The 25,284-nt window shown below is 34.5% G+C and overlaps 4 protein-coding genes across 9 annotated transcripts; 1 reads left to right on the top strand and 3 right to left on the bottom strand.

Annotated features, from left to right (window-relative positions):
* Positions 1 to 265: 265 nt before the first annotated feature.
* On the bottom strand, positions 266 to 12,802 carry LOC106883327 (uncharacterized). Of its 3 annotated transcripts, XM_089343552.1 has the most exons (3): positions 12,428 to 12,800; positions 8,817 to 10,795; positions 1,121 to 1,787 (listed from the first exon to the last, which is right to left on the bottom strand). In XM_089343552.1, exons 2-3 carry the CDS (start codon positions 10,420 to 10,422, stop codon positions 1,258 to 1,260), a joined length of 2,136 nt encoding a protein of 711 aa, XP_089199678.1. In that variant the 5' UTR covers positions 10,423 to 10,795; positions 12,428 to 12,800; the 3' UTR covers positions 1,121 to 1,257. The 3 variants fall into 3 exon arrangements, with proteins under 3 accessions (XP_052833228.1, XP_052833227.1, XP_089199678.1); XM_052977268.2 differs by lacking the exon at positions 8,817 to 10,795 and having other exon boundaries at positions 266 to 2,255; positions 12,428 to 12,802; XM_052977267.2 differs by lacking the exons at positions 8,817 to 10,795; positions 12,428 to 12,800 and adding an exon at positions 2,368 to 2,686 and having other exon boundaries at positions 266 to 2,255.
* On the top strand, positions 2,753 to 5,833 carry LOC128251006 (uncharacterized). Of its 2 annotated transcripts, none has more exons than XM_052977265.2 (2): positions 2,753 to 2,836; positions 3,640 to 5,833. In XM_052977265.2, the coding sequence occupies exon 2, from the start codon at positions 4,064 to 4,066 to the stop codon at positions 4,937 to 4,939; it is 876 nt and encodes a 291-aa protein (XP_052833225.1). In that variant the 5' UTR covers positions 2,753 to 2,836; positions 3,640 to 4,063; the 3' UTR covers positions 4,940 to 5,833. The 2 variants fall into 2 exon arrangements, with proteins under 2 accessions (XP_052833225.1, XP_052833224.1); XM_052977264.2 differs by lacking the exon at positions 2,753 to 2,836 and adding an exon at positions 3,054 to 3,413.
* Positions 12,803 to 14,889: 2,087 nt separating the features above from the next.
* On the bottom strand, positions 14,890 to 23,959 carry LOC106883323 (uncharacterized). Of its 2 annotated transcripts, none has more exons than XM_089343523.1 (2): positions 23,887 to 23,959; positions 14,890 to 17,396 (listed from the first exon to the last, which is right to left on the bottom strand). In XM_089343523.1, exon 2 carries the CDS (start codon positions 16,961 to 16,963, stop codon positions 15,590 to 15,592), a length of 1,374 nt encoding a protein of 457 aa, XP_089199649.1. In that variant the 5' UTR covers positions 16,964 to 17,396; positions 23,887 to 23,959; the 3' UTR covers positions 14,890 to 15,589. The 2 variants fall into 2 exon arrangements, with proteins under 2 accessions (XP_089199649.1, XP_052833129.2); XM_052977169.2 differs by lacking the exon at positions 23,887 to 23,959 and adding an exon at positions 19,386 to 20,272.
* Positions 20,886 to 24,532, bottom strand: LOC106883325 (uncharacterized). Of its 2 annotated transcripts, none has more exons than XM_089343522.1 (2): positions 24,514 to 24,532; positions 20,886 to 22,931 (listed from the first exon to the last, which is right to left on the bottom strand). In XM_089343522.1, the coding sequence occupies exon 2, from the start codon at positions 22,550 to 22,552 to the stop codon at positions 21,179 to 21,181; it is 1,374 nt and encodes a 457-aa protein (XP_089199648.1). In that variant the 5' UTR covers positions 22,553 to 22,931; positions 24,514 to 24,532; the 3' UTR covers positions 20,886 to 21,178. The 2 variants fall into 2 exon arrangements, with proteins under 2 accessions (XP_089199648.1, XP_089199647.1); XM_089343521.1 differs by lacking the exon at positions 24,514 to 24,532 and adding an exon at positions 23,887 to 24,024.
* Positions 24,533 to 25,284: the final 752 nt, after the last annotated feature.

Below are 25,284 nucleotides of genomic sequence, written 5' to 3'. Positions count from 1 at the left end.
GTTTGGGGCAGAAAACCACCAAAATGTGATCGGAGGAGGTGGGGTTGAAATTGAGATCGATGAAACGGTTCTGGTCCATCGAAAATATCAAAATGGTCTGGCTTTTTGGTGGACTGGAACGCTTGATGAAGAAAGCGTTTATGGTTTCACTTCTGACCGAATGTGGCAAAGGCTACAGAAGGGATGTTGTATGTCAGGTATGCCTTAAGAATTGAAAAATACTGGGAAATCGTTTTGCAGAGTAAGTACATAACAGAAGAGGAGATTAAAAAAAGGTTTTGGAATTATTTATTCATCATTACATGTGTTTCATTTGCGAACAGGAATTACAAAATTTTATATATACAGGAAGGAAACATGTCAGATATCTCTTATTAGAAATTATTCGTACATACATCATCATTTATTGTTCACTTTCCATGCTGGTATGGGTTAGACAGTTCAACTGGAACTGGCAAGCCAGAGAAATGCACCAAGTTGCACCCTGATTTGGCAGTGTGTATATGACTGGATGCTCTTCCTAATGCCAACCACTCCAAGAGCATAATAGATGCTTTTTAAATATGTATATATTTATAGATGTGTGTGTATGTACCCTTCACTAGATATCACATGATACTAGTAAATGACCATCATTGTCATATAAATGCAGCTGTTCATTTCAAGTCTTCTGCATAAAATATGTCTCACCATGGAAAATATTTCCTTGCTTGGAAACAAGTGAGGATTGGCATCCAGCTGCAGAAAATCTCCATCAATGAATCCCATCTGATCCATAGATTTAAGGAAAAGTGGATATTAAATGATGGCGACGATGATGATTGTAGTGAACAAACATCACTGTGCTATGAATCCAATTAATAAGGAATGCACTTGTGTTTAATTCAGCGATGATTTTCTGTATGTATATGCCTGTGTTTAGTTAAATTATGGTTTTGCTAACCTGTATGAGTACGTTTGTGTTGATTTAAGTTACTACCATTAGGGAATGATTTACCACAGATATCACAGTGGTATGGCTTCACTTCTGTATGAATACGCTTGTGTTGGGTTAAATGATGATTTGTAGAGAATGATTTACCACAGATATCACAGTGATATGGTTTCTCCCCTGTATGAACCCGTTTATGAGCAGTTAGGTTGGTGTTTTGAGAGAATGATCTACCACAGATATCACAGTGATATGGTTTCTCTTCTGTATGAATACGCTTGTGTTGGGTTAAATGATGATTTGTAGAGAATGATTTACCACAGATATCAGTGATATGGTTTCTCACCAGTATGAACACGTTTGTGAGTATTTACCTTAGTTTTCTGGGAGAACGATTTACCACAGATATTGCAGCGATAAGGTTTTTCTCCTGTATGAATACGTTTATGTGTAGTTAAATATTCATTGCAAGAGAATGATTTACCACAGATATCACAGTGATATGGTTTCTCCCCTGTATGAATACGCTTGTGTCTAATTAAGCTACTGTCAATAGAGAATGATTTACCACAGATAGTACAGTGATATGGTTTCTCCCCTGTATGAACCCATTTATGAGCAGTTAGGTTGGTGTTTTGAGAGAATGATCTACCACAGATATCACAGTGATATGGTTTCTCACCAGTATGAACACGTTTGTGAGTATTTACCTTAGTTTTCTGGGAGAATGATTTACCACAGATATTGCAGCGATATGGTTTTTCTCCTGTATGAATACGTGTATGTGTAGTTAAATATTCATTTCCAGAGAATGATTTACCACAGATATCACAGTGATATGGTTTCTCCCCTGCATGTACATGTTTGTGAGTAGTGTAATTTCTTTTGCAAGAGAATGATTTACCACAGATATCACAATGATGTTGTTTCTCTCCTCTATGAATTCGTTTCTGTTCATTGAATTTACTTTCTTCTGAGAATGACTTTTTAAAGATGTCACAGTCATGTGAGGATTTTCCTAATTCTTCTGTCATCTCTTCAGGAAAAATAAAATCAATCCTTTAAGTTTTATATGTCAGTAATTTTCCAAGAAGGTCTTTTCTCACCAAAATATTTTTCTTTCTATTTTTATAGTTTATTTCAAACAAATCTCACTTTCATTATAATTCTCTCAGAGGAAAGATTTTACTGTAATTCAGCAACGTTTTATAGAAGCCTGGTTATACGTTTGTAGAACATCTTTGCAGAGTCTTTCGAACATGATACATATTGGTGATTCTTTAAAAGTAAAAAAAATACTTTTTAGCCAATTTCATGTGATTTTCTGAAAGAATACAAAAAAATAATATAAGACATAGAATATGTTTAAAAGGTAGATATTCAAAAATGCAAATTTATGTCATTTCTGTTTTAATGAATTGTAGAAGTAAACCAACCTGCATGTGAACTTTTCCAAAAGTTAATAAATTATGAGCAGATACAATAATTATAATAGCAACTCCTGGACATTGCTTTCTCTCTCTCTCTCTCTCACACACACACACACACACATACATACCAATATAGATGTTAATAATGGACTGTTTACCAAAAATAGGTAGTGTATAATTTATTTACTTTGTTTAGAAAAAAACTCTCATACATGTTTTGCGCATGACGCACACTTGCCCTAGGTAGTCGTTGGATCCACTAGTCACGACTTGCTAGTCCGGATGTGCGAGTGCGTACACCGGTACAACTATTCTTGAATAGTATCTATATACGTATAAATATATATTACTATGTAAGTATTATATTTATATAAACATTTCTATTATATATGTGTCATGACATATCTGATTGTTTCCATGTGTTGAATAAGTTAAAAGAAAGAATCTCACTAAACAAAGACGAAATTATATGAAAGTAAGGTTGTTCTTTTAATACTTTCATTATCGTTTTCTTTTAGACATTTCATTGCACTTTTAGTTATTTCCTATATTCGTTAACGTCAGATCTATATCTTGTTTAGATAACATTTCTCTTTCTTTCTGACGTGTAAATTTGACTATAAAGTTAAATGCGGGGTAAGTACGATATAATTGGTGTAAGAAAATGGGGAATATATAAAAATACGAGTGTGCACCTGAAATACTGAAACGAAAAGTAAATATCGTATACAGAAGAAATGGAACGGCTTTTATTTGAAACAGGAAATCTTTATTTCTGGTGGTTCTTCTGCATCATTACAACTCACAATAAAAAACAATTTGGCAGAATGTTGCTTTAAGCACCCAATATAATCCTTTCTCACATATTTTTTATTTTGGGGGAATTTTCAGAAAATTTTTGTACATACGTGTGCTACACACAAGAATTCATACGGTTTTGCAGCAAACAAACAAACAAAAACTATGTGATTTTTCAAACATTTCGTAACCACCTGATACCCTCCTACATTCTCTGTCTCTCTTGTTGGGATTTAAGCCAAAAAAATTCTACTGTGAGTATTTTAAATTTCGATTTAAAAATAAAATTGGAAAAATTAAAAGACAATTTTTTTCATAATCGCATGTATTCCCATATGTAGATAGAAACTTCTTAAAACTGGTGAGATTAAATAAGTTTAATACTTCTACAATTTAGCAAAATAGAATTGTCGTAAATTTGCACGAATATCTACCTTTTAAACATACTTTATGTCTTATCTTAATTTTCTATTCTTTCAGAAAATCACATGAAATTGGCTAAAAAGTATTTTTTTTTACTTTTAAAGAATCTTCAATATGTATCATGTTTGAAAGACTCTGCAAAGATATTCTACAAACATATAACCAGGCTTCTATGAAACATGGCTGAATTACAGTAAAATCTTTCCTCAGAGAAAACATTACTTTACCTCCATGCCTGAAATGTCGAAGAGATAATTTTCTCTTTTGAATATATTTTGATGAATTTACAAAAGTATTTGCAACATTTCTAAATATTGACAAAGATCACATTTAGAAGAAATTTAACAAAAGTTATATTTGCTTGGAATAAACTATAAAAACAAGAAGAAAAATATCCATAGATTTTGGTGAGAGGAGAAATATTTTTGAAAAGTTATTGATGTATAAAACTTGAAGGACTGATTTTATTTTTCTTCAAAAGATGGCAGAAGAAGCAGGAAAATCATCATATCACTGTGATATCTGTGGTAAATCATTCTCTGTTCGCAGTAGATTAACTACACATAAACGTACTCATACAGGAGAGAAACCATATCACTGTAATATCTGTGGTAAATCATTCTCTGGGGGCAGTAATTTAACTAGACATAAACGCATTCATACGGGTGAGGAACCATATCACTGTGATATCTGTGGTAAATCATTTTCTGCTGGTAGTAACTTAACTGCACACAAACGTATTCATACAGGGGAGAAACCGTATCATTGTAATATCTGTGGTAAATCATTCTCTGAAAACAGTAGCTTAACTACACACAAACTCATTCATACAGAGGAGAAACCATATCACTGTGATATCTGTGGTAAATCATTCTCTATTGGCAGTAACTTAACTACACACAAACTAATTCATACAGGGGAGAAACCATATCATTGTCATATCTGTGGTAAACCATTCTCTGATGGCAGTAACTTGACTAGACACAAACGTATTCATACAGGGGAGAAACCATATCACTGTGATATCTGTGGTAAATCATTCTCCCGTACACATAGCTTAGATATTCACAAGCATATCCATACAGGAGATAAAGGCTACCACTGTGATATTTGTGGTAAATCATTCTCTGCTGGCAGTAGATTAATTACACACAGACTAATTCATACAGGGGAGAAACCATATCACTGTGATATCTGTGGTAAATCATTCTCTGCTAGCAGTAACTTAACTAGACACAAACGTATTCATACAGGGGAGAAACCATATCACTGTGATATCTGTGGTAAATCATTCTCTGATGGCAGTAACTTAGCTACGCATAAATGTATTCATATAGGTGAGGAACCATATCACTGATATCTATGGTAAATCATTCTCTGAAAAAAGAAGCTTAACTACACACAAACGTATTCATACTGGAGTAAAACCATAAACCTTTTTGATATCTGCAATAAAATATTTTCTCACAAAATCATCACTTGATTAAAAACAAGTGGATCCATAAGTACAGTGACATTTGTTTTATAAAATTCCCTCAGAAGGACAAGCTTGTGCCTCAGAAAAATCTCTACACATGATAGAAACTATATGAATGTGATATCTATAGTAAATCTTTCATTTGAAATGATCTATTAACAAATCAAAAGAGCATTGACTGAGGAAGGAAAACATATCACTGCGATATTAAACCTTAATCATTCTTTCAAAATGGTGAATTAATTCTACAGTCATATTAAATATGAAAGATATAACCATAACCTAAGCTATTCGTGCTAAATCAATCTATGAAAATGATCAATTATTAAAACAGAAATGCATTGATACAGAAGAGGAACCATATCACTATGATATAATGATCCTCATCATTTAACCTTCATTTTTCCATGCTTCTATGGATCAGATAGAATTCATTGATGGGGATTTTCTTCAGCTGGATGCCTTTCCCGTCACCCATCCTCACCTGTTGCTAAGCAAGGAAATATTTTCCATGGTGAGACATATTTTATGCAGAAGACTGGAAATGAACGACTGCATTTGCATGACACTCATGATGGCCGTTTACAAACATCATGTGATATTTGGCCAAGGGTACACTCACATATGCATACACACACACACACATGTATATATGTATGTATGAAGAATTTCTGATAGGAGATATTTTACATTTTTTTCTCTACATCTAAAAGTTTGTAATTCCTATTTGGAAATGAAACACATGTAATGCTGAATAAATAATATCAAACTTTTCTTCGTTGTCTTTATGTGTTATGTAATTACTCTGCAAAAAATATTATTCAAACCACACACAAAAATAATATACATATATAAATATATATATATATTTCACATGTACCTGGGCTGAGGTGGTGAGGCAAGACCTTCGTACATTGGGCCTCACCGAGGCGATGGCTACTGACCGAGACCTTTGGAAATGTGCTGTGCGTGAGAAGACCCGGCAAGCCAAGTAAGATCGTTGCCAGTGCCCCTGGACTGGTTCTTGTGCGGGTGGCACATGAGATGCACCATTTTGAGCGTGGCCGTTGCCAGTACCGCCTGACTGGCTCCTGTAGAATTTTCGAGCGAGATCGTTGCCAGCGCCCCTGGACTGGCTTGTGCGGGTGGCACATAAAAGACACCATTTCGAGCGTGGACGTTTTCGTGCGGGTGACACGTAAAAGCACCCACTACACTCTCTGAGTGGTTGGCGTTAGGAAGGGCATCCAGCTGTAGAAACTCTGCCAAATCAGACTGGAGCCTGGTGTTGCCATCCGGTTTCACCAGTCTTCAGTCAAATCGTCCAACCCATGCTAGCATGGAAAGCGGACGTTAAACGATGATGATGATGGTGATGATATGCCTGTGATTCCTCCTCTTTCTCATTTCATACTTCCTTTTCCATACTAGCATGGGTTGGACAGTTTCTTTGGGATAAAATTTTCGTGGCCTGATAACCTTCCTTTCACCAACTTTTGCTGCTTATTACAACAGACAGGGATGCAAAACACACATGTCAATACATATCCTATACTTCCTCCCCAAGATCCTATCATTTCTACCTGTAACTGCCTGAAAAGAGTCCTTGCCACTCAACTCAATACCTTCCTCCTAGATTCACAATACTAAACATACTCTCTTCCCTCTTCAATTCTTCCTACCCCCCCCCAGTCCTTCCTGCCCCATTTTTGCCATGAGTGTCATCTCTCATCATAAGAGCCTCTCTTCTGCCTGGCCCCTCTTTCACTATTATTTATCCTAGAACCTCCACCCTTCTCTGTCGAACAGAACTTTATCTTACTCTGAATTGTTTCTCCTTTATGGGCAACATTTACTCACTGTTTCTTGGAATGGTCACTGGCATGAGAGAGGTCCTCAACTGCATCAGTGCATTTAAGTTCCTCATCATTTTTAAGATTCACTGATCTTAAACCCAGACCTCTACAACTATTATGTTGATAACTGTATTGGTACCACTCCTCTCTCTCTTACGAATATTTAAACACTTTCATCTCATTTGCTAGCTCCTTCCAGTCCTCTCTCCATTTCAGATAATCTCCCTTAATTTTATTTACTGTTTCTGTTTACCATCCCACCCTCTCCACTTTTATTTTATACGGACCCCTGACTCCCCCCCCCCCCCACTGTCTTGTCACTGCTTAGGCAGAAGCTGTATCTATGATTTTGAAACCCAGGTTCAACACATGACTATGCCAGTACCGCCTGACTGGCCTTCGTGCGGGTGGCACGTAAAAGCACCCACTACACTCTCTTGAGTGGTTGGTGTTAGGAAGGGCATCCAGCTGTAGAAACTCTGCCAAATCAGATTGGAGCCTGGTGTAGCCATCTGGTTTCACCAGTCCTCAGTCAAATCGTCCAACCCATGCTAGCATGGAAAGCGGACATTAAACAACATATATATATATATATATGAAGGGTAATGGAGTCAACCAGACCTGAATGATACAGGTACTACCGAGTAAGTGCTGTATACTGACTAGTTTTGCCCCAGATGTGGTTGCAACATGAATAGGGAATATAACATGGGTCGTGTATTAGCGTGTGAATATATAAAAAAGAATGAGATAAAGAGACCAATGGCATAAGTAAATTTTTATTTTATGTAGAATGTCTTAACAGCCGTTTCAGGGAAAATTCAATGTATCCCTTCATCGGAGACGGTAATAGTAGAAGATAAGGATTATTACATCTGTATGAGGAGATTTGCAGTAAGAAATGGGAGCGATGCGGAGAAGAAAAAAACAAAGAAGAAAAAGTACTTGGAGTATAGTTCCATTCCAAAAGTAAATATCCATGTATAGAATCCGTGTGGGTATTTTCCAGTGATAATCATAGTTATATTGGTGGATATATATCATTTCGTATCCAGTTTACTCTGTGCGTTGTTTACTTAAAGCTTGTTTGTTCAGCTGTTATTCTTTGATTACGTAGAGTAGTGAAATAAGATTTGTAGGGAGGGAGGGAAGAAAGGTGGTCTTATAATAATTCTGCTGGTCATTATGTTACTGAGCCTGTCAGTAACACTTCCATATTATTAGAGAAAAAAAAGGGGGGGGGAATAAAAGAGGATAAGGTGAAGAGAGAGGCCAAAAGAAAGGGAGAGAGAATAGACTGAGAAAGAATCCTGCATGAGATGTAATAGTTATTTTATGGTTTAAAAAGTTAGTGGAAGGTTGTGATATAACGGAGAGTTAGGAATATATTAAAGCAGCAGTTCTTCTAATTTATCACTCTACAGATCTTAACTTTTTTAATTTATTGTACAAAACTGTTCAGCTAATTTGTAAGTCTGTCCAATTAGTCACCTTTTTTTTCTATATTTAAGGTAAATTAGCCAAATTCTACTTCAAGAAGTATAGTGTTCTTTATAAACTATAATAAAATTAATAAAATTCTCATTCTCAGTTATTATTAATGTATCATTCATCATCATCGTTTAACGTCCGCTTTCCATGCTAGCATGGGTTGGATGATTTGACTGATACACATTTGTCCTTCTGAGGAAATGTTATACAACAAATATCACTGTGTTATGGATCCACTTCATAAGGAAAGACCTCTGTTTAAATCAGCAATGACTTACCATAGATATAACTGTGAACTGGTTTTTCTCCAATTTAAATATGAGTATAGTTAAGTGACCGTGAGTAGTTAAGTTACTTCTTTGATGGAATGATTTGCCGCTGATATCACAGGGAGGTTTTCTCCACTGCATGAATACGCTTGTGTCTAGTTAGGCAACTACTAACAGAGAATGATTTATCACAGATGTCACAGTGATATGGCTTCTCCCCTGTGTGAATCCTTGAGTGAGTAGTAAAGTTACCTCTGTGATAGAATGATTCACCACAGATACCACAGTGATATGGTTTCTCCCCTGTATGAATACGTTTGTGTCGATTTAAGCTACTGCCAACAGAGAATGATTCACCACAGATATCACAGCCATACGGTTTCTCTCCTGTATGAATACGTGTGTGTCGAGTTAAATGACTGTCACTAGAGAATGAATTACCACAGATTCTACAGTTATAAGGTTTCTCCCCCGTATGAATACGTTTATGTTGAGTTAGGCTACCATTTTCAGAGAAAGATTTACCACATAAATCACAGTGATATGGTTTCTCTCCTGTATGGATACGTTTGTGTCGATTTAAGCTACTTTTAACAGAGAATGATTCACCACAGATATCACAGGGATAAGGTTTTTCTCCTGTATGAATACATTTGTGTTGAGTTAAGTGACTGCCCTCAGAGAATGATTTACCACAGATATTACAGTTATAAGGTTTCTCCCCCGTATGAATACGTTTGTGTCGAATGAAGTTACTGCCATCAGAGAATGATTTACCACAGATATCACAGGGATAAGGTCTTTCTCCTGTATGAATACGTTTGTGTTGAGTTAAGTGACTGCCCCCAGAGAATGATTTACCACAGATATCACAGGGATAAGGTCTTTCTCCTGTATGAATACGTTTGTGTTGAGTTAAGCTACAGTTTTCAGGGAAAGATTTACCACATAAATCACAGTGATATGGTTTCTCTCCTGTATGGATACGTTTGTGTCGATTTAAGCTACTTGTAACAGAGAATGATTCACCACAGATATCACAGGGATAAGGTTTTTCTCCTGTATGAATACGTTTGTGTTGAGTTAAGTGACTGCCCTCAGAGAATGATTTACCACAGATATCACAGTGATATGGTTTCTCCCCCGTATGAATACGTTTGTGTTGAGTTAAGTTACCATTTTCAGAGAAAGATTTACCACAGACATCACAGTGATATGGTTTCTCTCCTGTATGCATACGTTTGTGTCGAGTGAAGCTACTCCTATCAGACAATGATTTACCACAGACATCACAGTGATATGGTTTTTCCCCCGTATGAATACGTTTGTGTTGTGTTAAGTTACAGTTTTCAGAGAAAGATTTACCACATAAATCACAGTGATATGGTTTCTCCCCTGTATGGATACGTTTGTGTCGATTTAAGGTACTGCCAACAGAGAATGATTCACCACAGATATCACAGCCATACGGTTTCTCCCCTGTATGAATACGTTTGTGTTGAGTTAAGCTATTCCTGTCAGACAATGATTTACCACAGATATCACAGGGATAAGGTTTCTCTCCAGTATGAATACGTATGTGTCGAGTTAAGTGACTGTCATTTGAGAATGATTTACCACAGATACTACAGTGATATGGTTGTTCCCCCGTATGAATTTGTTTGTGTTGATTGAATTTACTTTCTCCTAAGAATGACTCTTTGCAGATGTCACAGTCATGTGAGGATTTTCCTAATTCTTCTGACATCTTTTCAAGAAAAATAAAATCAATCCTTCAAGTTTTACACAACAACTTTTCAATATTTCTTCTCTCAGCAAAATATATGGCTATTTTTCTTCTTTTACAGATTATTCCAAACATATATCACTTCTCTTATATATCTTCTAAATGTGATGTTTGTCAAAATTTAGAAGAGAAAATTGTCTCTTGCACATTTCAGACACTAAAGGAAAGAAATGCTTTCTCTCTCAGAGGAAATATTTCACAGTAATTCAGCAACGTTTTATAGAAGCAGGGTTATACGTTTGTAGAATATCTTTGCAGAGTCTTTCGAACATGATACATATTGGTGATTCTTTAAAAGTAAAAAAATACTCTTTTGCCAATTTCATGTGATTTTCTGAAAGAACAGAAAAATAATATAAGGCCAAAAATGTTTAAAAGGTAGATATTCAAAAGTGCAAATTTACGACATTTCTGTTTTCATAAATTGTAGAAGGAATCCTTTAACTGAACTTTTAAACTTATCCCATCTCTCTATTTTCAAGAAGTTTATATATTATAATAACATCTCCAGGACATAAGTTCTGTTATAGACACACACACCAATATACATGTCAATGACACTAGATATCTGATGTTTTCGTCTGAGGGAGGTTTTCTCCGGTGTCTGAGTATGCTTGTGTCTAGTTACTACTACAGAGAATGATGTACCATTGATGTCACAGTGATATGGTTTCTCCCCTGTATGAACGCTTGTGTGAATAGTTAAGTTAGCTCTTTGATAGAATCTGTACCCCATTGACTTTGTTGCCTCGGAACTTCCAGAAAAGTGGATAATCTTCAAGAAATCTCGTTTATATGTTGTGGATTAAGAATACGTGGGGATTTATGCGTAAGAATTTTTGCGAGGGAGTTGGGAGAGGATTTCCGTAAAATTCATACGATCCGTTTTTCCATTCGTAAACTTCAGGAAAATGAATATAATTTAATGAAATTTTCTACAAATACCTTACAAACGATTATAAAGCAATTCATAGGAAAATTTCGACGGAATTATAATGTAAGCACATCAATACATGTTTGAGAGAAAAACGAGGGTGATCTTGCACGTGCTAGAAACAACAGCCAAATCTCCCTAAAATCGCACTTTTTCCTCGTCTCCTACCAAAAACTTTTTAATCATAATCTACTCAGTTCCGTGATAATAAATCTATGGTTTTAGTTACCTTGGAGACTTTCCATCGATAATTTATTAGCTTTTACATTTATTGTACTTTTTTTTAATTACATGACTCAATTAAGATAATGCTTCCTCTTAATTCGGTTTTGTATTTCCTAAGTATAAAATTTTGAAACCACACTTAAAACCATCCTCAATGACTTTATTATAATGTCTATATATTTTAATGGACATAAAAATGTTTATAATCCTTCAAGCATGGCAAATGGAGCTATTATTGACTGATTCGAGTAAACTAAATTTCACAACACGATAGTTTTTAAACAATGGCAATCAGCCATCATTTTATATGTCGTGTCGATATTCTTTTTATATCTTCACCTAGTAATTTTCGAGTAAAAGATTATATAAACGGATTATTATATTTATTTTTGGTCAAATTAGGTACTTTCTAGCGTTTCAATTCAAAGCCGTTCCATTTCCTCTCTAATATGATAATGCCTTTTCGTTTCATAGTTCAAGTACACACTCCTACTTTTACACATTCCCCATTTTTCTTTACAAATTACACCGTACTCTCCCGTATTTAACTAAATTGTCAAAAAGAAAGAGAAATGCTATCTAAACAATGTATTAATCTAACATTAACAAACATAGTAAATAACCACAAGTGCGATGAAATATCTACAAGCAAATAACACAATGAAAGTATTAAAAGAACAGCCTTACTTCCATATAATTTCGTGTTTGTTTCGTGAGATTCTTTCTTTTAACTTATTCAACACATGGAAACAAACAGATGTACATAATATGACACATATAGAATAGAAATGTTCATACAATACTTACATAGTAATATAGACAGAGACAGTCAACGAGTCAGAGTGGACAATGACAGCTTCAACTGAATTTCTTCCTTTTCACAACAAACGTTACTTCAAATTTTTCAGGTCAACGTAATAAAAAAATGCTGTATCTGTTTCTTTAGACAGTTAATTACCAATCGTGTATATATTTTTGATAGGGTTTTCTCTTAAATATCAGTTGTAAAGTGGAACTGATCAAGCAATTAAGATGCGTAAGAAACGAGAGCAAGAAATAAACAGAATTCGGAAGAATGAACTATGAGCAAGGGGAACTAATCTCCAGGAACAAGCCAACATGGTCATGGCATTTCCACCGGGCAAGAAAGAAGATAAGAGACTGGAATTAATATTGTTTTCAAATATTGGCACAAAGCCAGCAATTCCATGTCAACTCCAGTGCTCAACTGGTGCTTCTTTGCATCACCCCCCTGAATGAAAGACAAAGTCCACTTTGGCAGAATTTAAAGGCACAAGTGATGTCAGAAGAACCCAGCTAAGTACTTTGCTCAATATGCTAAGGATCCTGCCAGACTGCCAACTTCGTTTAAAATAATTTTAAAAAATTAAGAGGACCTATTTAAGAAAGAAAGGATGATTTCCATTTTAATAGCATTCATAGTTTTAGCTTTCTTTAAATATAGTTGGCGTCTGTCTACATCCAATTCCTCACAACACCATCGGTGCAGTCTTTTTTTATTATTATATCCTCTCACTGTTCCGTGCTCTATATCTGTGCACCCTATTCTCAGACAGCTTGCAACTGTGGTTCTTGTGAATCCATAGTTTAGGCTAAATTAATCCTTAGGAACAAATATCAATTTCTTAGGTGAGAAGACTATAAATAATTGCATCGAAGTGCAAGTGTGACAAGTGATGGTCTCTATAAAAAAGAAAATCCATTTGTGATCAACACACCACCACCAACACTATCATCATCATCATCACTATAAGTTTCAGGAACAAAACTTATTTCATTTCAAATCTTCGATTATATTAATTAACAATGTTTTTTTTTTTCCATTTTAACCATAAACAAATAAAATTACGTTTTGAAATTGAAATTCAAATTTTTCATCTAGAAAACAAAAATTGTATAGTAAAAAATAGGAGTCATGGTTTCATGTGAGTAAAAATTTAATGTAACATGGCATACACTTTATTATATATATATATATATATTTTGTCCCTAATAATATTATTATATATATATATATATATATATAAATATAAGTTCAAAAAAACAACAAAGTGAGGACGTGATATGGATAGTGTTATTGGACGCTCAGGAAAGGAAAGAAAGAGTGTATGACGTTTCGGGCGTAGCCCTTCGTCGGAAAGATGGAAAGTTCGGAGAATGGAAGAACGGAGAAAGAGGAAAATGGTACCGATGCCCACGAGGTTACATGATGAAAAGACCGGAAGAGGAGGTGGTGGCGGAAAAGTTCTTTCTAAGACAGGAGAGTGAAAAAGGGAGATGAATATCTGTGCGTGTGCGAGAGTCTGCGAGTGTGTGTGTGATAACAGAACGTGTGTGTGCGTATGTATGTATGTGTGTGCATGGTTTGGTGGTTTATCTGTTAGTGTGTTTGTGTGTGTGTGTGTGTATGACGTAGTGGAAGAAATTAGTAGCAGGACTGGTTAGTGGACGCTTATAGACAGTGTTAGGTAGAAGGTCAACAGGTGGTTTTTTTGAGTATGTGTGTGTTCGTGTTTGTGTGGGGTTGTAGGTGTTGGGTACGTGTACGTGTGTGTGTGTATTTTGTATGTGCGCGTGTGTGTATGTGTATGTTTTTGTGCGTGCGTGTGTTTGTGTGTATGTGTATATGTGCGTTGCTGTGTACGTGTGTGTGCGTGCGTTTGCTATTGTATGTGCGTGTGTTGTTTATGCCCATGTGTGTGTGATTGTATGCGTGTCTGTGTGAGTGTGTAGTGTTGGTGTGTGTGGATGTGCGTGTGTGTGTGGGATTGTGAGTGTTAGGTACGGGTGTGTGTGTGTGTTTATGTGTGTCTGTATGTGTGTTTCCGTGTGCGCGTGTGTATATTTTTTGTGCATGCGTGTATGTGTATATTGTGTATGTTTTCGTGCGTGCGTGTGTGTTATGTATGTGAGTGAGTATTGTGTATGTGAGAGGTGTGTGTATATGTGTATGTGGTTTTATGTATGTGAGAGGTGTGTGCATGCGTATGTGTGTTATTTTGTGTGTGCACTCCTGTGTGTATGCGGCTGTGTATGTAGGCGTGCACGTATATATGGGTGTGTGTGTATATATATGTGCATTCGTCTATATGTGTGTGTGAGGGCGCGCATGTATGTTTGTCATGTATGTGGGCGGTATATATGTAATATATATATATACATCTGTGTGTGTGTGCGTGTATTATTTTTGTGGAAGGTTTGGATAATATTTTTTGCAGAGTAAAATTACTTATCACATGAGACTGGAGAAGAGTTTGATATTATTTATTCAGCATTACATGTGTTTCATTTTCTAACAGGAATTACAAATATTTAAATGTAGATAAACAATGTAAAATATTTCCTTTAAGAAATTCTCCAGACATACATATTTGTGTGTCAGTGAGTGTGTACCTTTGTCCAGATATCACGTGAAGCTTGTAAATGGCCATCATACAGATGCAGTCCTTCATTTCTAGTTTTCTGTGTAAAATATATCTCACCATGGAAAATATTTCCTTGCTTGGAAACAGTTGAGGATGGGTGATGGGAAAGGCATCCGACTGAAGAAAATCCCCATCAATGAATTCCATCTGATCCACAGAAGAATGGAAAAGTGAATTTTAAATGATGAGGATCATCATCATTATCGTAGTGATATGGTTCCTCTTCTGTATCAATGCATTTATGTTTCAATAATTGATCATTTTCATAGATTAATTAAGCATAAATATCTTGAGGCATAGTTATATCTTTCATATTAATATGACTGTAGAATTAATTCACCATTTTGAAAGAATGATTAAGGTTTAATATCAGTCATGTTTACCTTCCTCTGTCAATGCTCTTTTGATTAGTTAATGGATAATCTGAGATGAAAGATTTACTATAGATATCACATTCATAACATAGTTTCAATCATGTGTAGAGGTTTTCCTGAAGGAATGTTATACAACAAATGTCACTATGCTATGGATCCTTTGCATAACGAATGCACTTGTGTTTAATTAAGTGATGTTTTTGTGAGAATGATTTACTGCAGATATCACAATGATATGGTTTTACTCCAGTATGAATACGTTTGTGTGTAGTTAAGATACTATTTTCAGAGAATGATTTACCACAGATATTGCAGCGATATGGTTTCTCCCCGGTATGAACGCGTATGTGTGTAGTTAAGCTACTACCAATAGAGAATGATTTACCACAGATATCACAGTGATATGGTTGTTCACCTGTATGAGTACGTTTGTGTGTAGTTAAGTTACCCGTCTGACTGAATGATTTGCCACAGATATCACAGTGATATGGTTTCTTCCCTGTATGAATACGTCTGTGTGTAGTTAAGTTACTACCAGTGGAGAAAGATTTACCACAGATATCACAGTGATGTGGTTTCTCCCCTGTATGAATTAGTTTGTGTGTAATTAATCTACTGCCAGCAGAGAATGACTTACCACAGATATCACAGTGGTAGCCTTTATCTCCTGTATGGATATGTTTGTGAATATCTAAGCTATAAGTACGAGCGAATGATTTACCACAGATATCACAGTGATATGGTTTCTCTCCTGTATGAATGCGTTTGTGTTTAGTCAAGTTACTGCCATCAGAGAATGATTTACCACAGATATCACAGTGATATGGTTTCTCGCCTGTATGAATTAGTTTGTGTGCTGTTAAGTTACTGCCAACAGAGAACGATTTACCACAAACATCACAATGATATGGTTTTTCCCCTGTATGAATTAGTTTGTGTGTAGTTAGGCTACTGCCAGCAGAGAATAATTTACCACAGATATCACAGTGGTATTTTTTGTCTCCTGTATGGCTATGTTTGTGAATATCTAAGCTATGACTACGAGAGAATGATTTACCACAGATATCACAGTGAAATGGTTTCTCCCCAGTATGAATGCGTTTGTGTTTATATAAGCTACTACCATCAGAAAATGATTTCCCACAGATATCACAGGTACATGGTTTCTCCCCTGTATGAATACGTTTGTGTGTATTTAAACTACTTCCAACAGAGAAAGATTTACCACAGATATTACAATGATATGGTTTCTCCCCCGTATGAACACGCTTGTGTGTAGTTAAGTTGCTGCGAGCAGAGAATGATTTACCACACATATCACAGTGATATGGTTCCTCACCTGTATGAATACGTTTGTGTCTAGTTAAATTACTGCCCTCAATGAATGATTTACCACAGATATCACACTGATATGGTTTCTCCCCTGTATGAATACGTTTGTGTGTAGTTAATCTAGTGCTGCCAGAGAATGATTTACCACAGATATCACAGTGATATGATGATTTTGCAGCTTCGTTCGACATCTTTTCAGGAAAAATAAAATCAATCCTTCATCTTTTACCAATCAAGAGCCTTTCAAAAATATTTCTTCTTTTACCAAAATTTATGGATATTTTCCTTCTTTTTCGTTTTCATAGTTCATACCAAACAAATATTACTTTTGTTATATTTCTTGTAAATGTGTTAATTGTCAAAATTTAGAAATGCTCCAAATAGTTTTGTAAATTCAACAAGGTATATTTAAAAAGAGAAAATTATCTCTTCCACATTTCATATAGTGAAGTAAAGAAATGTTTTTTTGTCTCAGTGGAAATATTTTACTATAATTCAGGCATGTTTCATAGAAGCAAGGTTATACGTTTGTAGAATATCTTTCCAGGGTCTTTCAAACATGATACATATTGGTGATTTTTTAAAAGTAAAAAAAATATTTTTTAGCCAATTTCATATGATTTTCTGAAAGAATAGAAAAATAAGATAAGACATAGAGTATGTTTAAAAGTAGATATTCAAAAGTGCAAATTTACGACATTTCTGTTTTCATAAATTGTTGAAGGTATCCTCTATCTAAACTATTAAATTTATCCCGTCTCTCTATTTTCAAGAAGTTTCTATTATAGACACATCTATCATGACACTTCCTGGACATTCCTACGCTTTAGATGTCAAAAACTACGAATATGCAAAAAAAAAAAAAAAAGTTAATTTCATCTCCACCACAAATATAAATTTTTGATTTTATTTACTTTAGAGAGATCGTAGTGAATTGACGAACATATGCAATTCGAAATTAAATACAAAAACATTAAACTGACAAAGATTTGCAGGTTGTGTGTACCTTAAATAATCGTAAATAATAATTTAATGTCAATTAAATATATACCATTTTATGAGAAACAAACATCAATGTTTAATAATTAATGCTGTAAATTTTCATAAGGACCACAAATTTCACAAAGTCAATGGGGTACGATTGTGTAGGATTGCCTGCAAAGTATGTAGAGCTTGTCGGCGATTTGGCTGTTATTTCTAGCATAGGAAGAGGCTGCTCCAAAGCCTATTTCATGCAGATAGAAAACACCTACGCATAGCCGTACATTCGCAAAGGGGAGGGGAGGATACTATTTACTTTTATTTATTGTTCTTTTTTTTTTTTAATTGAAATTTAAAAAAAAAGAAAAATTTGTTTCAGAATCATAATCTCTGTATTTTTCCACGTATTTCACACACAAAAAAAAAAAGTCTGAAAAGAGTGAAAAATGAAGAAATTTGGAGGGGTGAAATTTTGAAATGCCAATTTTTTTTTTTACAGGTTCGGAATCTACAAAGAAACCCCCAAAAAACGGGATGAGATTGTGGTGTCGGTCCGCCTTCAAATTTTACAAGTTTTTTTTAGCATAAATGCGTCCATGGTGGGGTAATGTTGAAAAACATCAAATACACATTTGAAAGAAAAACGAGGGTCGTCTTGCACGTGCTAGAAACAACAGCCAAATCTCCCTTCAACCACACACTTTAACCTCGTCCCCTACCAAAAACTTTTGTCCACAAATTTCTTTGTAATCCTGATCTACTCAGTTCCGTGATAATAAATCTAAGGGTTTAGTTACCTTGGAGACTTTCCATCGACAATTTATTGGCTTTTACATTTATTGTTCTTTTTTTAATTACATATAACTCAATTAAGATAATGTTTCCTCTTAATTCGGTTTTGTATTTCCTAAGTATAAAATTTTGAAACCACAAAACCATTCTACAGACTCTTCATTATTATAATGTCTATATATTTTAATGGACATAAAAATGTTTATAATGCTTCAAGTACGAAAACTGAGTTCTTAGTGATTGATTAGAGTAACCTAAATTTTACAACGCGATAGTTTTTAAACAATAGCAATCAGCCATCATTTTATATGTCGTGTCGATATTCTTTTTCTATCTTCACCTAGTAATTTTCGAGTAACATTATATAAACGGGTATTTATATGTAATTTTCATCAAATTAGATATTTTCTAGTGTTTTAATTCAACGCCGTTTCATTTCGTCTGTATACGATAGTGCCTTTTCGTTTCAGTATTTCAAGTGCACACTCGTACTTTTACACATTCCCCATTGTTTCTGACAAATTACATCGTAATTTTTCCGCATTTAACTAAATTGTCAAATTTACATGTCAAAAAGAAAGAGAAATGTTATTTAAACAAGGTATTAATCTAACATTAACAAACATAGGAAATAACGACGATACGGAAGGTGTAACCACAAGTGCGATGAAATATCGAAAAGAAAATATCACAATGAAAGTATTAAAAGAACAGCCTTGCTTTCATATAATTTCGTGTTTGTTTCGTGAGATTCTTTCTTTTAACTTATTCAACACATGGAAACAAACAGATGTACATAATATGACACATATAGAATAGAAATGTTCATACAATACTTACATAATAATATATAGAGAGAGAGTCAAGGAGTCAGAGTGGACAATGACAGCTTCAACTGAATTTCTTCCTTTTCACAACAAACGTTACTTCAAATTTTTCAGGTCAACGTAATAAAAAATGCTGTATCTGTTTCTTTAGACAGTTAATTACCAAACATGTACATATTTCTGATTGGGTTTCTCTTAAATATCAGTTGTAAAGTGGAACTGATCAAGCAATTAAGATGCGTAAGAAACGAGAGCAAGAAATAAACAGAATTCGGAAGAATGAACTATGAGCAAGGGGAACTAATCTCCAGGAACAAGCCAACATGGTCATGGCATTTCCACCGGGCAAGAGAGAAGATAAGAGACTGGAATTAATATTGTTTTCAAATATTGGCACAAGGCCAGCAATTCCATGGGCAGTGTTGAATTGATTATGTCAACTCCAGTGCTCAACTGGTGCTTATTTGCATCACCCCCCCCCACCTCTGAATGAAAGATAAAGGCCATTTTGGCAGAATTTAAAGGCACAAGTGATGTCAGAAGAACCCAGCTAGGCACTTTGCTCAATATGCTAACGATCCTGCCAGACAGCCACCTTAGTTTATTATTAATGAAAAAATTAAGAGGACCTATTTAAGAAAAAGATGGTTATTTGATTTTTTATAGCATTCATAGATTTAGCTTTCTTTAAATATAATTGGCATCCGCCTACATCCAATTCCTCACAACACAATAGGCGCCGTCTTTTTTCTCTTTTTATTATATCTTCTCACTGTTCAGTGCTCTATAGCTTTCAAAGTGATTAAAATCAAAATAAGCAACGAGGATATCCAGATGTAATGCAGTACAATCGTTTCATGCAACTCCATTTAATTGAACAATGTAATCATTACATCAATTTAAAATGCAGAGCAATCCTCAGCTGCACAAAGACATAGAATTTAATTAAATTAGAACAGATGGTCACATTAGTATAATAATACCTAAAATCTCCCAGAGGTTAGGGAGACAGACAGAGAACATCTTGCTTTAGCTTTCATGGTGTGGCTAAAGCAAGATGTTATCTGTCTGTCTCCCAAACTTCTTGGAGATTTTAGGTATTATACTAATGTGTTCATCTGTTCTAATTTAATTAAATTCTATGTCTTTGTGCAGCTGAGGATTGCTCTGCATTTTAAATTGATGTAATGGTTGCATTGTTCAATTAAATGGAGTTTCATGAAATGATCGTACTGCATTACTTCTGGATATCCTTGTTGCTTATTTTGATTTTAATCACTTTGAAATTGTATGGATCATACCAATACTAAATTCTGTTGCCTAAACTTAAGTACCATATTCCCCTGAATCTAAATATATATATATATATATATATATATATATATATATATATATATATATATATATATATATATATATATATATGTGTGTGTGTGTGTGTGTGTGTTTTATTTTTGTGGGAGATTTGGATATTTTTTGCAGAGTAATTACGTATAACATAAGGAGACTGGAGAAGACTTTCATATTATTTATTCAGCATTACATGTGTTTCATTTACATGTACATAAAACAAGTAAAATTCTCAAGACATACATATGTGTGCATCAGTGTCTGTGAGTGTACCATTGTCCAGATATCATGTGATGCTTGTAAATGGCCATAATGACCGTCATACAGATGCAGTTATTCATTTCCAGTCTTCTGTGTAAAATATGTCTTGCTGTGAAAATTATTTCCTTGCTTGGAAACAGGAGAGGTACAAGCCTATCCTTCTGAGGGAATTTTATACAACAAATGTCACTGTACTTATGGATCCTTTGAATAAGGAATGCACTTGTGTTTAATTAAGTGATGTTTTTGTGAGAATGATTTATTGCAGATATCACAATGATATGGTTTTACTCCAGTATGAATAAGTTTGTGTGTAGTTAAGATACCCTTTTCAGAGAATGATTTGCCACAGATATCACAGTGATATGGTTGCTCACCTGTATGAGTACGTTTGTGTGTAGTTAGGTTGCCTGTCTGACTGAATGATTTACCACAGATATCACAGTGAAACGGTTGCTCACCTGTATGAATACGTTTGTGTCTAGTTAAGTTACCTGTCTGACTGAATGATTTGCCACATATATCACAGTGATATGGTTTCTCCCCTATATGAATTAGTTTGTGTGTAGTTAATCTACTGCCAGCAGAGAATGACTTACCACAGACATCACAGTGGTATTTTTTGTCTCCTGTATGCATACGTTTGTGAATATCTAAGCTATAAGTACGAGAGAATGATTCACCACAGATATCACACTGATATGGTTTCTCCCCAGTATGAATACGTTTATGTTTAGTTAAGCCACTGTTTTCAGTGAAAGATTTACCACAAATGTCACAATGATATGGTTTCTCCCCTGTATGGATACGTTTATGTCGAGTTAAGCTACTGCCAACAGAGAATGATTCACCACAGATATCACAGGGAAAAGGTTTCTCTCCTGTATGAATACGTATGTGTCGAGTTAAATGACTGTCATTGGAGAATGAAGTACCGCAGATACTACAATGATATGGTTTCTCCCCCGTATGAATACGTTTGTGTTGAGTTAAGCTACAGTTTTCAGGGAAAGATTTACCACATATATCACAAGGATATGGTTTTTCTCCTGTATGAATGCGTTTGTGCCGAATTAAGCTACTGCTAACAGAGAATGATTCACCGCAGATATCACAAGGATAAGGTCTTTCTCCTGTATGAATACGTTTGTGTTGAGTTAAGTGACCATCATTTGAGAATGATTTACCACAGATATCACAGTGATATGGTTTCTCCCCCGTATGAATGCGTTTGTGTCGAGCGAAGCTACTCCTGTCAGACAATGATTTACCACAGACTTCACAGTGATATGGTTTCTCCCCTGTATGAATACGTTTGTGTTGAGTTAAGCTATTCCTGTCAGACAATGATTTACCACAGATATCACAGGGATAAGGTTTCTCTCCAGTATGAATACATATGTGTCGAGTTAAGTGACTGTCATTTGAGAATGATTTACCACAGATACTACAGTGATATGGTTGCTCCCCTGTATGAATTTGTTTGTGTTGATTGAATTTACTTTCTCCTAAGAATGACTCTTTGCAGATGTCACAGTCATGTGAGGATTTTCCTAATTCTTCTGACATCTTTTCAAGAAAAATAAAATCAATCCTTCAAGTTGTACACATCAACAACTTTTCAATAATATTTCTTCTCTCAGCAAAATATATGGCTATTTTTCTTCTTTTACAGATTATTCCAAACATATATCACTTCTCTTATATTTCTTCTAAATGTGATGTTTGTCAATATTTAGAAGAGAAAATTGTCTCTTGCACATTTCAGACACTAAAGGAAAGAAATGCTTTCTCTCTCAGAGGAAATATTTCACAGTAATTCAGCAACGTTTTATAGAAGCAGGGTTATACGTTTGTAGAATATCTTTGCAGAGTCTTTCGAACATGATACATATTGGTGATTCTTTAAAAGTAAAAAAATACTCTTTTGCCAATTTCATGTGATTATCTGAAAGAATAGAAAAATAATATAAGGCATAAAATATGTTTAAAAGGTAGATATTCAAAAGTGCAAATTTACGATCCGTTTTTCCCCTCGTAAACTTCAGGAAAACGAATATCTTTTCTAGTAATACCTTACAAACGATTATAAAGAGATTTGTGGGGAGATTTTGGCAGTTACAATGTAAGCACATCAATACATATTTGAGAGAAAAACGACTGTGGTCTTGCGCGTGCTAGAAACAATAGCTAAATCTCCCTTAAATCACACACGTTTTCCTCGTCCCCAACCAAATCAAAACGAAAGATCGCCCCATATACTTTAATGGACATAAAAATGTTAATGATCCTTCAAGCACGAAAACTGAGTTCTTAGTGACTGATTCGAGTAAACTAAATTTCACAACGCGATAGTTTTTAAACAATAGCAATCAGCCATCATTTTATATGTCGTGTCGATATTCTTTTTATATCTTCACCTCGTAATTTTCGAATAAAAGATTATATAAACGGATTATTATATTTAATTTTGGTCAAATTAGGTACTTTCTAGCGTTTCGATTCAAAGCCGATTCATTTCGTCTGTATACGGATAGTGCCTTTTCGTTTCAGTATTTCAAGTGCACACTCGTACTTTTACACATTCCCCATTGTTTCTGACAAATTACATCGTAATTTTTCCGCATTTAACTAAATTGTCAAATTTACATGTCAAAAAGAAAGAGAAATGTTATTTAAACAAGGTATTAATCTAACATTAACAAACATAGTAAATAACCACAAGTGCGATGAAATATCGAAAAGAAAATATCACAATGAAAGTATTAAAAGAACAGCCTTACTTTCATATAATTTCGTGTTTGTTTCGTGAGATTCTTTCTTTTAACTTATTCAACACATGGAAACAAACAGAAGTACATAATACGACACTTATACAATAAAAATGCTTATTTAATACTTACATAATAATATATAGAGAGAGAGAGTCAAGGAGTCAGAGTGGACACTGACAGCTTCAAGAGAATTCTTCCTTTTGGCTATAAACGTTACTTTATGTTTTTCAAGTCCATATTGTAATAAATGCTGTAACTGTTTCTGTAGACAGTTAATTACCAATCGTGTATATATTTTTGATTGGGTTTTCTCTTCAATATCAGTTGCCAAGTGGAACTGATCAAGCAATTAAGATGCGTAAGAGACAAGAGCAAGAAATAAAATGTAAGAAGAGTCAACTATAAACAAGGGCAACTAACTCTAGTCTTTAAATAATTGCGGCTGTACTTTATATATATATATATATATATATGTACAAATTAAAAGGGTAAAAGATTATCAATTTATTAATTAATAAATCAATTAACAATTAACAATTTTTACCAAGCCCATCGGTATGAAAGCACCATTATTGGTGGAGAACTTATTTAAAAGCTCATATATATTTATAAATATAATTAAGGGATCAGCAAATATTTGCTTCACCATATATCGAAGTTCAGAAATTGCAGCTAAAAAAGCTGAGAATCCCACAGATAGCATCACTTGTAACTCACAAAGGCAAAAACAAGAAGAAAAAAACAATGAAAACTAACCAATTCCGATGTTTAACAGTAAACGCGTTTCTAGATCATGATTGATAATAATCAATTTCCTTCATCAGTACTGTATTCCAGTAGTAAATTTGATTATGCTAGCAAACTGTGTAAGCATGGACTAGTAACATTCCACACCGATTCTCAGCTTTTTTAGCAATTTCTGAACTTCGATATATGGTGAAGCAAATATTTGCTGATCCCTTAATTATATTTATATATATATATATGTATTTATATACTATTCATTTAAAATACAGAGATGCCTATAATAGGACATCTAACCTGCTAGAAAGAGCAGCAAAAAACTCTATACCACTCTATAAAATTTCTAAAATTTTTTTTTGCTGCCCTATGATTTATTAATATATATATATATATATTTATATTTGACTAGCAGTGTAGCCCGACATTAGGTCAGGATTATCAAGTGGTCAAGCGCTTTATTTCAAACCAAAATAAGTGACACCAATATCAACTTTGAGCGAAATCAGTTGAAATTGGTAAACGTTTGGCTGAAAATGGGTTTCAAGCAATTTGATTGGGAAATCCCATAAGGAATCGGTTTATCGATTATTTCCACTCATCAATTGTAATTTTTTTTTTTCTTTTTGAGAACGTAAAGCATTCAATGATTCCATGAGTCCTAAGCAATGCTGGTATCAAGTTTGAGCAAAATATGTCAAAATTGATAAAAGGTTTGCATGAAAATGGGGTGTAGCCAATTCTAGTGGGAAATCGTATAATGAATTGGTTTATCAGTTTTTTTAT

This window comes from Octopus bimaculoides, chromosome 27, assembly GCF_046866305.1.
Source record: "Octopus bimaculoides isolate indiv1 chromosome 27, ASM4686630v1, whole genome shotgun sequence".
Taxonomy (NCBI): domain Eukaryota; kingdom Metazoa; phylum Mollusca; class Cephalopoda; order Octopoda; family Octopodidae; genus Octopus; species Octopus bimaculoides.
This window is presented reverse-complemented; position numbering and strand designations above follow the sequence as displayed.